The following is a 15,452-nucleotide window of genomic DNA, read 5'->3' on the forward strand; positions in this document are numbered from 1 at the left end:
TACTTCTGTCAAACTGTGAAATATCCCATTATGATATCCCGGATGATTCACCGTTTTCCATGAAAAAAAACCTAGAACTTAATGCAGCGAGCTTCTATGTCTTTATTTACAAACACATGAAACCCAAACCTGATATTCTATGCTGAGCAACTCCAGATGAAATATCCGGATGGTTGAAATGTTACACCAGATGGAATCATTTAGATTGTATTTTCTTAATACAAATATTAAACACTTCCCATCAATACGACCCCCCATATCTGGTAACCAACTCACTAACGGCTAATCATCCAACTTCCCTACACTCTATGTCTGTTTTTCTATTTCCCTTTTCATTTAAATATACGCCTTGTTTAGTACCTGCCCTTCTCTTTTTATTGGGGGTAAATAAGTAATGTCTCCAATCCCCCCATTATAGTTCTTTCTTATTATTGAGGGTATAGTCAGATATGGACTTTCTTTCCATGTACCAGACACTGTTTAGTCCTCAGTAACTTTTGCATGGGAAAAAAGACACCGATGACCACTTGTTGCACTAATTATATGAAACCAAAATATCTATTAAAAGAGAAAATATTGAATTATTACCTAATTTGGTCTCAGTCCGTCACTTTACGAGCAATTGAGATTTTTGTTTGTTGAATCTCCTCGGTGTAGGTGAATAGACTAGCAATTTTGATGAGCTGTTCCTCCACCCCTGCAGTGTGTCTGTTTGTGTACCGCAGCAGCATGTGGCCCATGACAGCCATAATGAGGGGATGTGCAGGCGCATGGGCGAAAACCAGCAGCAGATCTGGCAGATACTCAAAGTCCCAAACTCCTGAGGCAGTCAGGATCGCGGTATCATGAGACATACTTAATCAGGTGGGCCTGCTCCTTTGAAGAGCATTTAGCAGTACAGGAAACACTGCATTCCCTTCCTGAGATTTTACAGAGCAAATACAAATGTGGAACATGCTGGCAGAACTGTTGCGGGCCTGTTCACCAGATGCACAAAGATCCGATATTGAAAAGATGGAAACCCCCCCCCCCCCCCAAAAAAAAAATCCCCAAAACAAAACAAAGTTCTCATAAACTAACTACTGTGTCTGCCGTTTCTAAACTTCCCCCTCGTTCCCACTCTCCCGTCTCATGCACTTTCCTGGACCACCAACAAGGTCTCGCTTGGAAGGAGTGGCTCATGGGTGTCCTTCAGGCCACATGACCCACGAAGGAACCAATCAGCTGATGAGCTCCACAGCAACCCACCGGAGGGGTTTCTGCTGTGGGCACGTCGCACACACACAACATCCACCAGCTCTCCTCGGACTGACTGGGTCACTGAGCAATGTTCTGGGAACATCACAAAAGACGCTGCTCAACTTCTGTCCCTCTCCGTTCGCCCCCTTTATCTTCCCGTCACCAGCTCTCCTGGTGCGTTCCCCGCCCCCCCCCCCCTCGTCAGTTGGAGCCAGCTGAGCGTGCTACCCAAATCCAACAGTTGTTGTGGCCTTCGTTAGCCTAACGAGGGGGCCGGCTCTTTATACTTGTCAGGGAGCAAATGAGTCAAACAAACAACGGCCCGGGGAAGAGGGGAGGACAAGCGAGTGCTGTTCTGTTGAGCTTCACTGGGTTCTTGGCCACGGCGCTTCTCTGGAAACTAGGGAACCCACAATCTGCCTCTTTGATGTCTGATGATGATGCTCTGGCTTTGATGGAAAACTTTGGAAAAACACACTAGCAAAAAGAAATAACATGCTGCTCGGTCGCTGTGGCCACTAGAGGCCGTAGGCACATTCGGAGTGTGTGGGTGCACGCTGTGACGGATCTAAAAGCGAAGTATCATTTGGGGACACATAACAACTGGTTATGATAGTAACAACAAAGTTACAGTGTTTTTGCAAGCCTGTACTTGCGATGCGGTCTGCGCATAAGGGCACTGACTAATGTCCTGCTGGCGGAGGAACTTCTAAATAAATATGCTTCACACTGTCCAAGCACATTTGCATATGTGTGTCAAGACGTACACTGCTCCGCGGCACCGTCTCGCAATCCAAAAGCTGTCCTTCCAAAATCAGAGATAAGAGTCCCAACAACTCATCCCAAACTGTCCACAATCCAAACACATTACAGCGGCGCTGCTCGCCAACAAGGCTTTAGGAAAAAGTATGAAGGTGTGTCCTTCACAATGAGATCATCCCATCGAGTGCGGCCTGTCTGGAACAAATGTACAGAGCACTTCAAGGCTGAGAATCTGGAGCTCCAATGATCGACGAGTTCTCCCGAAGAGAGGGGACGGGGGACGGGGGGGGGGGGGGGGTTTCACAGGGCACCATTAGACTTGCTCTACTTTCTCCCATGAATCTTGACACTGTTTGCACATGCATGTAGAAGATGACTAATCAGAAAGGAATCAAGGAGTGAAAGTTCGTGGTATGCCAGAGCTGCTGTGCTCGGTGCCTGCAACTGTCTCTCCGTGAAATTCAATCATCCTGTAGAGCTAATACATGGGCACCGCTTAAAGCCGGGACCACTTCGCACTGGATGCGTTTTGTTTTTTTTTGGGGGGGGGGGGGGGGGGGGTTTGTGAACGACTCACAAAACGACGTCTGGTACTTGACCAGGTCGGGGAACACACACACAATGTTGATGGAAACATCAAGGCCTCTCCTTTGAAAAACATTAAATTGATGTTTTGAGTGCAAACATGGGAGTAATGAGCATGGTGCACACACTTAGAGGCGGTATAAGCCATTTATTATCACGCCTACGTGAAGATTTGAGTCACTTGGGTGGCGCCACAGCCCCGAAAAAAAAGAAAAAGAAAAGTCTTGACTTGAGGTGCAGGCTTGCGTAGATGCGTAGTTGTCGGTGCGGGCGCGGGCCGCCTGGCTCGGGTGATGGACAGTGAGACGCGGCTACTGCAAGGTTCACCTTCTGTGCTGTGGCTCTGGGGCAACGACTGCATGACAGTGACGCGACACTAAAAGGCTTCCTGTCAAGGAAGCAGGCGGACGCCCTCCAATCAAAACACAGAGGCTCTGGGTGACATTTCACAGGGCACAGCTGCTGGGCTCGGACAACATGCCAACTCACTATTCCTGAAGGGTTGTTTGTGTAGTGCGCGTGTCACAACGAGACGGGTGTCACTGCTACAACCGTGTGTGTGTGTGTGTGTGTGTGTGTGTGTGTGTGTGTGTGTGTGTGTGTGTGTGTGTGTGCCACACAACTTCAATGTTTTCTTGCCAGTCACTATTTGACTACTCTCAAGTTATGTTTTACGCTAGCCTCTTCTATTAGGATGTTCTGTTCTTATCTGCCCTGTTCAAGGTGTGGAAATATGGACTTATGCCAGTTTGTATCATTATTTAAATTTTTCTTTTTTCCAATGCGATGGCAAACAAAGGTAACGTAACATCCCCTTTCTAAAACTCGTCTTCCTGTTCTCGTTTTGCCCTAAACAAACACAATTTAGGTGTGAAACCTGTGTAACAAACAATGTAAATATGGGCTTTGCGGTAAATAAACCAAGATTAAGGATTCTACAACACTATTCATGTCAGCTACTTATAAACTAATTTGTCCTGGCAATATTTAATCTTTAGACTCGCTGGAAAAAAAACGAGTTTGCCAGGCTCATCCATTACTACGACGTCAGCCTGCTACACTCTTGAATTAAGACTTGAGGATTGGGAGTGTGTCCGCACACAATCTCAACAAGCACTTCCTCGCACACTTTTGACTCTCAGGAGCTTTTGTTACCATCATCTTATCCCACGAGTTTAGATTCCCCCACTTTTTTTTTTCAGTACTTCCAGTAAAAGACTGGATCCTTGGCCCCGGGCCCGAGAGACTTCAGTGGTTTTTGGACACGTTCTTTATCCAATTTTGCCCCTGGTGGTAGCGGTGGAGTGGGCTCTGTGATGCAGCCGCAGCTGAAGGCAGAGTTAGTATGCACACATAAAGCTGCTCAAAGCCAGCAGGTATGTGCGGAATGCCTCTTCGTCCAAACAACAGGACTCAACGCCCGACACTGAGCCACGCCACGCCACGCCACACACTACTGTCAGAGGAGCTAAATGGGGCCCGCTGGGGACGCAGCGACTGACGAGGGGGGGCTTTACATGAGATCTGGCGTGCAACTTTAAACATATTTATCCTAAAGTCAAGAGCCTTTGCACTTCTGAGATGTCACTAAGTTTAGTCATTTCTGAAGCATTTGGAAGGGGAAAAAATGTTTAGACATTAAACACCTGCTAATCCAAACGCCGAGGAACTCGGATCATACAGAGACGCGGGATATGGGGACAGGCCCGTGTATAAAAAATGTGGCTATTAAATCTGTGCTGCAACAAAAAACTCTAATTTCAAAAGAAGCTTCTGTATAGTGGTGCAGAAAATCTATTTGTTCTGCACCTTAAATACATCTCTACAACATGCATCAACAAAGGGATTTTGAAAAGTTTGCGCAATGAACATATTTCAGGGTCTTAACATATTTGACGCTGTGTGCCAGCTTGGTTAACCTGCATGTTTACAGTCAGGAGTTCTGCAACATATAATGACGAAGATGCCTGTTGCAACGTACTTAATTGAATTGTGAACAACGTAAACCTCAAACCAAAGCGGGTGAACGACTAAAGACGAACGCTTCCTCCCGTTCACATTTGGAAGAATGAAGAACGAGACTCTGCAGTTCATGTTGAACGTTACGTCGCACAAATCGACTTCGCATGTACCTCTTTTATGCAACCATCCCTCCTTGACGATCACCACATTGGTCATGTTGGTGGGCAGGATAGAGGATCCAGGTTTCCCACAGGGAGAGACACAACGTTGCTTCCCAAGTGTCCTTCACTCAGCCCTCTGCAGGAGCCTGGAGACGGGGTCTTCGGGGTTTAGGGCCGCCTTTTCAATGGTGGTTACCTATTAGAAGAAGAAGAAGAAAGAAAAAAAACAACTAAAAATTAGCTCCACGTTGAGGTGAAAAGAGTTTTTTTTTTCCACTTGTCTGAATATTAACCCTCGGGGTCAACACAGCAGAGAGGAACTGAGGAGATCCTCCTGCTTTATGGCCCAGTCAGTGGAGGACACGCTGCAGCCACAGGCTCGTCCTTTTCACAAGTGGAACCTGCAACATTTCAAGGTTCAAATATCTTTTTGAGGCTGTGGCTTCTGGCGTTCACAATGAGCTCTCTAGAATTGGAAAATTCCATGCTGTTCACCGCCGGCACAGCCATTTCTGTCTGTGAACAGCAGTTAAAAATGAATGGTGTCAAATCTTTTCTTGCACAGCAAAAAAAAATAATCAGACTTTCAAACTTTGTTTTACGATACTCATGTTTTGAGAAGAACAACACCTGACAAATTATTGTTTGAGAAAGTGCAACTTGCAGATCTGTGTAAACCTTTTGGATACACGCACATAAAAAACTCACTCACTCTAATTTTCTATTTAAGAATTGTTGTAATGCTCGATTCTCTGAACTAGTGAAGATCAATGTGTTGCAATTAAAAGTTACTTTGGATCTGGTTCAACTTTTTAAATGTGAGAACAAGTAGACCCAAATGCAACTATTGCTTCTGTTTGTAAGTGAGGCAGTTCAAAAATGACATTTAGAAATAACTGCGAGGCTGCTGGTGTTGCAAATAGGAAAGCTGTAAAACTGACCTATAATAAATGCGATATATCTCAATATAATGATGATTATACTCCAACAAGGTTTGGCTTTGAGAAACATACAATACCGTGCGAAGATTTCAAGCAGGTGCAATATAATGATGCGCATTTATCATGTAACACCAGCAGGGAGGCGTCTGATTGACTCCAAATTCATAGGGATTTATTCATAGTAACGGTGTGACCCCCCTCCCCCCCCCCTCCCCCCAGACGCCTGATGTTAACATAATCAAGCTGGTGTGGGTTTAAGTGCGGAGAGAGACGGTTCCGATCCAGTCTACAAACACAGGAGATCTGTGCTTACTCCTCTCGAGTCACAACACCCTCGATGAAAAACCCAGGAGGACTTGACACCGCTCCTAAGGAAAGCGTGGTCGCGCTGCTAATCCACGAGAACTGAGCAATTCAAATAAATGTTGTATTTTATACACACTCCGGACAAAGGAACGATTTAAATGAGATGAAATAATGGAAAAGTGGAAATAAATAAGAATCCAATTTCCATATAGTACACGTTTAACTCATTCGAAAAGGGATTATTGTAGCTTCCCCCATCATACCAGCCTTAAACATTTTGATAGAACTGTGCATATGATTAATAAAACGCAGAATCAAACGTTAAGACACATGATAACGCAAATGCTCCTAAAGCTCAATAATGGCTACTTTCCGCCTACGTCAGGAAGAAGAACTGGTGAATTACGATACAGTGGGATTGGATGAACATGTACAATAGCCATTTCCTAAATACAAACTGCAGAAAATGTATATTTTATATGGAGTACAGCTTCGCAACATAAAAAAAAGAGAATGATGAACATCAAATCAGCAAAGAGTGACTTCAAAAGTAAGAAAACAAGACGGTTGCATTCACCTTTTCACTCACACACTCATTCACACACACACCAGGGTGATGGCTGCCATGAAAGGTGTCCACACACCATGAGGAGAAACTGTCTCGCCAACGAAACAAAACAGAAAACCGACATGTGGTTAAGGCAAGATGAAGGCGAGCTGCTCCACCGACCAGAAATGCAAGAAGGTGTTGGGTTAGAACCTTTCAGGTGATTAAGAGTCCAGAAAACAAACGGCCAACGCAGGTTGTGATTCTAAGACAGAGTCTCGGAGGGTTCATTGACAGAGTTATTTTGTCACTGAAAATAAACACACACAGATGTTTAGGAACACAAACCACTTCCTGTGCTGTCAATGTATGCGTTCTCTTTCACAACCCAGATGAATAATAACATCATGACCACCTGCCTCACGTCTCAATAGAGGGAGAAGAAAAAAAAAAAAAAACCCAGACGAGCTGTGTCTGGTGAAAACCTTTCTATCGGAACCCGCAAAGAACTGCTGCTGCTGCAGCAGTTTGTCTGTTGGATCAGACCAATGGGACAAATAATTAGGGCTAACACAGGAAACAAATATGACAAAACCGCTTTCGCGTTTAGTAAATGTGATGCACAGAAACTAAAGATGAGTGAAAGAGTGACAGCGGTAGTCGAAGTCAAACTCAAGGTGGGTCGTACAAGCAAACGGGTTTTGTTCGGGAAGAGGAGGGAAATAATATCCCTAAGAACCAGGAGCTCAACTTATTAATGTACAAACCATTACATAGAGGCGAAACATCCTGATTCAGTAGTAGTAGGAGTCGGTAGGCAGTGACGGTGAGGCGGGGCGGGGGGGGGTTGGGGGTAACGGGACAGTTATCTATTGAGACCATATTATAAAACTTTACAACAAAGCATCGCTGGCAGTCATCTGATTAATTGGCTGAACTCCCTCACACACCCCTAACAGTTTGATCAGTTACCCATCAAGCCTGCAGGCTATCACAACCCAAACACTTGACTGTCTGATACGTTCCAGGAGCATAAAGATGGGTTTTGAACTCTTGGAAGAAGGAGAGAGAGAGAGAGAAAAAAAAAAAAAATCAATTGCCATGTTTGTTTGTTCACACAAATGTCACATACTGCGGCGGGCAATCCCTGACCAGCGACGAAAATCAATCCTCCCGCAGCAGCATCGGGGTTTAAAGCCATCAAAAGTGAGCTCTGTTTGAGTGACCTCATCCAGCGTACTGGTGGGGACAACAACAGGAAGTGAATGTGACTATTGACAGACTACGAGTCATATCAGCACGGCCCCCGGGGCTCCGATACATCTGCAAGTGGATGTGCCATGAACGCGGCTTTTTCTCTTCTGCGGCGAGTGAGAAAGTGAGTTTATGGAATCAAGCGTTTTATTTTTGCCGCGTGTTTTTGTTTATTGCGTTTGGGGGTTGTGGTGCTTGTGTCGAACAAGAATTCTGGAGAGGGATAAAAAAGAACGAAAGAAAGAAAGAAAGAGTGCACCGAGAGCAATTCAAACTGGGAATCGCACACAAACCTTGGGGCGTCTTGGTGTGTACTCTGTGACACGGGCACGCGCACACACATCGGAATACATCACACAAACAAAGTTGAGCACATACACACGCACGCACACACACCACAGCCAAAAAAGCAACGTATGCACAAGACCGGCTCTGGAGCCACAACAGAGCGCTGCTGTTTTAATGGGAGCGACCTGTTGCTACTGCGGCCTGTGTGGAAAAGCTGGGCTGCTGCCAGCGCTGCAGCCAGCAGCCACTGAATGAACCCAGTACCCTGACAGCAGGTCACATGGTCCTCAGGCCTCTGGGCCACCGCCTGCCTGCCTGCCTGCCTGCCCTGATGTCAGGGTGGCTTTCAATCATTCATCTTTCTGGCTTCAGCTCTGGGGCCCACCCCATTCAATGCAAATCAGTGTCATGCAGCGAAAGATGCCACACACCAAGCCTGTCACCGGGCCAGGGAGGACAGGCCCGTGCACATGGCAGGAAGCAGAAAAATCAGGCCGACGTCGCCACGCTACTTCCTTCATTACAGATCAATAGGCGCAGGTCTGTTTTTTTGCTCTATTTTTCTGCTGCTGTTTTGAGTAAACGAGAGTCCGCAGCTGTTCGGCGGCGACAGCGGGAGAATATGAAACCTACATTTAATAAGACCGTCCAAAAAGAACATGAATACGAAGCATCCTCACCTGTTTGAGACACAGTCCCTGAAGCAACACTTGAGTTTGTGTTGAAGCGCTACGGCAGAGCCAGTACCGGTGTGATCTACTACCCAGTGCCAAGTTCCTCTTTTCAAGTTCCCTGAAAACTCACCATTAATACGAATATTTAGAGTGGCTGAGGCTGAACGCCCAACCGCAACTACTGTAACCTTCAAAGACGCGCAACTTCACTGCTTCAATCCTGTGATGACACGAACAACAAACCCCTCATGACTCACGTTAATGTATTCATTTCTAAGCTGTTCAGACAAGCCGTGGACTAATTAAAGATGCGACATGAGGCCGAATTTATTCAAATGTTCGCCACACTCGACACACCCATTACGATAAACACACAGCATCAGTGTCAGGTAGCTGCAAATCAAAAGGATAACCAGTAAACAAGTTGAGTCAGACAAAAAGTATTTTGGACTTCTCACTTTTTGTGTGTGTGTGTGTGTGTGTGTGTGTGTGCAAAACTCCCGACAAGCGCTCCCTTACAAGAAGTGTAGTTTCTCCCCCCTCCACAATCACACGTCTGCACTCTTGTTGCACAGTCAGGCCTGTCTGTACGTTTGTCTGCACGCGGAGGCAAAATTTCAAACAACATTCCTCAGATTCTGCATGCAACTGGTGGCACGTTTGCGTCAACGAGGCTGCGAGGGGGATTGGGTGGGAGGTGACTGGTATTTTCTAAATAGAACACGGAGAGCCAAGCAAGTCATTATGCCAGCTTGTTGCGTCTTCCCCAGGTCACATGCCAAGTCCCCCATGCGTATACACACACACACACAGTGGACACAGTCCCATGACCGATAAAAAAAAAAAAATCACATTTTGACACTACGTGCCTGCGGGACAATGTTCTCTTTCTGTACAGTACATGCATACATGAGCACCCTGGGAGATGGAGACAGATTATTAGTAAAGTCAGGTTTAACAGTAAGTTCAACATCAGAGCCTTTTACATCCATGTCCTATAAGACTTGTGCAGCAGACACACCTTTTTTTTTCTTTCATTTTGGACATCAGCACAAACTCCCAGTTATATTCTCTGTAGTCTGTATTTAGCATGATTTCGTTGGAGGGGTGCACAACTGTCATCGCTGTAGGTGGGATAATAGCAGAAGAAGAAAAAAAAACAGTTACCCACATGCATGATCTCACTGTGATGATCACTGGTGTGGGAAAGAAGAAAAATAACTCTTATTGGGAGTTTTTCTCAGGACCTCCCTGGTGCCAGGGTTGAGGACCAAAAGGTCCTGCAAAGAGAGCCCATTTGTGTAGGTTTTTTTTTTTTTTGGGGGGGGGGGTAAAAAAAAGTAACAGAAAAGAAAGACAGGAGTCTGTATTATTGTATGTGGATACTACAGTGTGAGCAGAGCCCAGTCCCTGGAGATACAATAATTGTTTGGCACTAGGTTTCTCACTCAAGTAAACAAACGCAGAGACGGTTCATAACAATGAATGAGCTGCTCCCTGCTTGAGCTCATTTGTTTTCATTTGCCTCCAGAGTTATAAAGCGAAGGCACAAACAACTTTCTGGTGGAGGTGGAAGCCTTTAAAGTTAAGCCTGACTGCAGATATTTTGGCCTGAGGGCTGTCTGGAAAAAAAAAAAAAAAAAAAAAAAAAAAAAAAAGTGGTCACATTGTCAGAGAAAGAAAGAAAGAAATGAATGGTTAACATCTCCCGAGACACTCACTGTTGTTTGAAGGAAAAGCCACAACGCGTTGTAATTCACTGCATTATCGCTTGTAAGAGCTCAACTTTGCCGTTAAATAAGTTGTGCGGCGGCGTGAAGCTGAGAAAGTGTCTGATTTCGGGTTTGCATTTCGCGATACAGAGGATATGGGGCCTAGCAGGGCAGCTTGGGTGAGAATAACCGCATCCCATGTAAGTACAATGGGGACCTACCCTGTCTAGCTGTCGACCTCTTGTAGTTAACCATGCGAAGGAAGCGCGGACATTTACCTGGACAGGGATTCAACACTGTGTCCGTCTCATTCTAGTGAGCTGTTTCGGCGGTATTTTTAGTTGATAAGTCCTTGAACAATCTGGACAAAGTGCTCTCATTTACTCCGTTTCTCTTGCCTTTCTTCCACTACACCTCCCAAACGCGCTGTCTGCAATGCCTCTGTGGCAGCGCGCGCTCCCGGGCCCTAGCGCCCGCCTGATATCTACCCGCCCGTCCCATTCAAACAACCCCAATGACCCTGCTTCCACAGAATAGAATAGAATAGCATAGAATAGAATATAATTGAATTAAATTGAATAGAATAAAAATACATTATTGATCCACAGAGGGAAATTTTCATTAAATTTTTTTGTATTTCGAACATGCTGAAAATCACATATAAATCAATAGTGCAACACCAATCAACAAAATTGACAAAACAAACGGAATCAGCAATATCTGAAAAATATTATCAGGTTGCATGTCTGAAAACCGGTGGGACGAAGTACAACTTATTTAATCCCACCTCCTCTCCATAAATAATAGATTTTCTTTATAAATTTCTTATGTTGTTTTAGCTTCCACTTATTTAATGATCAATTTATTTAAACATGTTAGAACTAATATATTAAGAATATATATCTGTTGAAAAGGTATAAATAAATAAAAAGGTTTATTAATATAATGAAATATATATTATAATAAATATAGCAATGTATAATCATGATTATGAAAGGATATTATTCATGATTATGAAAGGATATTATTCAAAATATGACAAATAAATACATTTATTCTCTCACGGTAGCCTAAATAGTGTTAGACATAAAATAACAGACTAAATACCATAGGAGTTAAAATATCAATAAGATAGAATAATTTAAATAAGTAATGTTAGACAATAATGTATTCAGGGATTAGCGGCGAATGATATAAGCATAGAAGAATGGCATTTAAAGAAAAGCACAATGAACACTATTTGCAAGGATTCTTTCTCACAACAGGATTGAAGGATCTCATGGGGGCACATATTGTGATAATATATACTATAATATAAAGATATATAATAAATATATGCATGTGATTGAAATATTAAAACACTAATAACCATCCATGATTGGTTTTGGAACAATCATGTTTATCTTCAACATGTTTCCTCTGTTTTGAGCAGTTGTTTTTAACAAGTAGCTTCACTTCTAGTTAAATCGCCACCTGGATTGTAGATAGATGGATTGATAGATGGATTGATAGATAGATAGATAGATAGATAGATAGATAGATAGATAGATAGATAGATAGATAGATAGATAGATAGATAGATAGATAGATAGATAGATAGATAGATAGATAGATAGATAGATAGATAGATGAAGCTCATCTTTCACAAATGGCTAATATCACAGTGCAAATCATTTTGGATTGCTCCCCTGACTGAATTGAATGATATAAACCCACAAATCAATCCGATCACTTTATTCAATGCACAAACAGGACAATCTCATCTCTCAATCAGGATAAATTTAATCAGACTTATCAGCAGCTAATGATAACTCTGTATCTCATGCCACTGTCCTGGAGATGGGAACTGGAATAGTTCCCAGTTGGGATAGTCACATTTCCCAATTAACAGAATTCACGTGACAATAAAGAGCAATTTACATGGTAATAGTGCAATATTGTGGCAGTCAGAATACAAACAAGCTGGTTATCATAGAAATTCAGAGAGCAATTGGTATAAAAAGCTTCACAGCTTCAGGTTTTATTAAAAAAGAAACAGATTACATGCGATGACATTTTGAAGACAAAATAGAATGTAAGATCAGAAATGTTGTAAAGAATTACTATAACTTTAACTTTTCAAGTAAACACTTGTAAATACTATGCCAATCTATAAGCATCTTAGAATATCTTTATTTTAATATGGAAAGCCGATTAATTAAAATCATTGTGAGACAACAAGTGTGCAGCAAACATGTGAATCACTTCTGCATTGCTTGAATTTTGATATCCATTTAGTTCACTTTTTGGTTAACTCTGTTGAAAAAGTTTCACCCATCTACTAATAATACTCATTTGTCACAAACAATAAATCTATACATTCATCCAGCTCTGGACTGGGATCGTTACCAGGAAGCTCCCATTCACTGGTTCAGAGTTCACATGATAATAACAAAGAAGAGACATGCTGCCCGAAGCAATGCTGCTTTATTGCTGCTGTTGGAGTCCAGGATAAAGACAGAAACAGGCTCATCATCAGACACATCACACAACAAGGAGATAAAATGAAGCTTAAGATGTGCAATTCATTCTCACATTTGCACTGAAGTCATTACTTTATCTTAACAAATCCACTTTAGCTGCTGCTTTAAAGCGTTGTAGCCATAAACAGCAAGTCTGATAAGTTGGTGAGAAGAACTGTTTAAAGTGAAGTACCAGCAAAATTCACAATGAAGATAACGTATATGTGCACAGAGTGATTTTGTGCTTCTATTGGCTTTCACCAAAACTGTTGCCATGTGCAGTTACAGCAAACCTTCCGTCTGTTGCCTTATAAATCCTAGTTTTGAGTTGAGCTGAATTTTTCCACTGTAAGAAGAGGGTCCATTCTGAAGCTTGACTGGTCAATATAAAACAGAAAAAAAAAAACTTGTTTAGTGTCATGATTCTAAATTAACATTAGTGCAAGTTATTTGAGGGGCACTGGAGTGAAGGCAGGGTCCAACCTGGACGAGCTCACAATCACACACACTCTCATTTACACCTATGGGGAATTTAGAGTCCTCGGCTAACCCCAAGCGCATGTTTCTGAATGTCGGAGGAAACCAGAGTACTCAGGAAAACACACACATGCACAAGGAGAATATATAAACGTCACACAGAAAGGCCCCCCAAGCCCAGACTCAAACCAAGGATGTCCACCCTGCGAGGCAAAAGTGCTAATCACTGGAACCCACGTGAACATATCAGAGTTATAATGAACCAGAAAAGGAAAAAAAATTGCATTAAAACAAAAAGCACCACATACAAGCAGTAAAATAGATTCACTGATCTGCAAACTGTTTCATAGATGACTGGAGGTGGGCAGAATTATGTATTTTCTCCAGCAATATAGTTCGAATAACAATTATACTGTTAAATATGTTTAGGGTGTCATCAATCTCTCACAAAGAGATTTTTTTGTGAATAGTGAGTAATGTAGTCCAGTGGTTTAAACAGCAGCTGTAATCCTGGGTATTATTGAACAGGCTGCACAGTGTCAGTTTCTCTTTCTTCTCCTTCAAAGTGGTTTTTTTTTGTTTTTTTTTCTATACCAGCAATTAAATCATTGAATTGAAGAAATTGGACCTAAATATCCAGAGGCACAACCAATTGAAACCAATAAAATATATCTTTCCTTCTTCTATTGCCAGTTTTTTTTACCTAACATGCAGAGTCGATCCCAGCTCACAGTAAATTAATGTATAATAAATAACTGAATGAATAACTTTTTTCATTTGCCATTATAGAAACCCAATAATCTATCATAATGCAAAAAAAAATTATATTATTTACAGTCCAGATATTCAGCAATAGAAAATACATATTCCTGATAATTTCCCTCATTCTATTGTTAGTTTCTGCTATATTTTTATAAGGATTAGCTTTCAAATCTTTTAAGCTCATCTGCAAACTTTTTCCACAGACTTCATTTTTAACCTTAACAATGGCTGTCACTGACTTAAACTCAGTGCACATGATGCCTGAAGCTTTGTTCACCTATTATTATTATAGAGGTGAAAAGTCAAATATTCTGATGGCTTGTTATTTGATACTCACTTTGACGTTCCATCTATCTTCTGCACCGCTCTATCCAATTCAGGTTCACAGGGGCTGGAGCCAACAGCAGGTGATTATGTTTGAAGGCAGGGTACAACTTGTACAAGTCTTCAATCCATTACAGGAGAAACCCACTCGTTTATAATCACATGTATAGCAAGAAGCAGGATTAGGACAGTGGCAAGGGAGTTGGGAAAAAAAATAAAAAATTCCCCATCGATCATTTTGTTCGAGAGCACTTCTCATGTCAAAATATTGTAGCACAAAATGTTATGCACAATGAAACAAACACAGTAGCCCCACAGACTAAACTCAATATCAAGGCAACAAAGAGTGAGGGTCTCACATCTGCAGTGAGAGAACATTATAGAGACAGAGTGAGGCATTCAAAGGACAAAAAAAAAAATAAAGACTAGGATCAAGGATTGACTAGATTGTTGCTAAAGCCTTAAAAGAAATGGGGAAACAGAGATTAAAACTAATATAAAATCATAAAACAATATGGAAATCCTAAAAATTTAAAAAAAACAAAAAACTATACACCATAAAAAAAGTTAAAAGTACAAAGACTAAGTCAGATAAGACTGAAGACTGAATATCTAAAATAGATCAATGAAAATAAAGCTTTGCTAAAAAGGTAAGCCTCAAAGTTGCTTTTCACCATGTCACCATGTGGGCAGCTCTCAGCTCCTGCAGGGACGTAAATCCCCCAAAGACAAACACAAGCACATTCTTTTTTTAGGCGCAATGAAGTTTGATACCTGCTTTTAAATGAGCAGCAACATATCTTGAGGAAGTAACAGAGTATTAGGACATTTAGGAAAACAGATATCGTGTTTCCAGAGGAAAGTGCCACAGGGCCTTTAGATTTATCATGGTGCGTCGTATTATTGGCAAGAATAACTATCGTGCAGCTGCGGAGAACGGGTGCTACTGGAGAGGCA

At 42.3% G+C, this 15,452-nt stretch overlaps 1 protein-coding gene across 3 annotated transcripts in view; it reads right to left on the reverse strand.

The window, feature by feature from the left end:
* Positions 1–10,854, reverse strand: part of akt1 (v-akt murine thymoma viral oncogene homolog 1) — a 36,972-nt gene extending 26,118 nt beyond the window's left edge. The window contains exons 1-3 of one of the 3 annotated variants that reach the window (XM_080513193.1): positions 10,710–10,854; positions 9,741–9,843; positions 4,719–4,905 (exon numbers count right to left, since the gene is read on the reverse strand). In XM_080513193.1, coding sequence (XP_080369319.1) covers positions 4,719–4,764 — 46 coding nt within the window. In that variant the 5' untranslated portion in view covers positions 4,765–4,905; positions 9,741–9,843; positions 10,710–10,854. Of the gene's footprint in view, positions 1–4,718; positions 4,906–8,725; positions 8,811–9,740; positions 9,844–10,709 lie in introns of those variants that run through there. The other 2 variants (XM_080513192.1, XM_080513194.1) reach the window with 2 other exon arrangements.
* Between the last annotated feature and the right edge of the window lie 4,598 nt (positions 10,855–15,452).

Source organism: Blennius ocellaris, assembly GCF_963422515.1.
Source record: "Blennius ocellaris genome assembly, chromosome: 17".
Classification (NCBI taxonomy): domain Eukaryota; kingdom Metazoa; phylum Chordata; class Actinopteri; order Blenniiformes; family Blenniidae; genus Blennius; species Blennius ocellaris.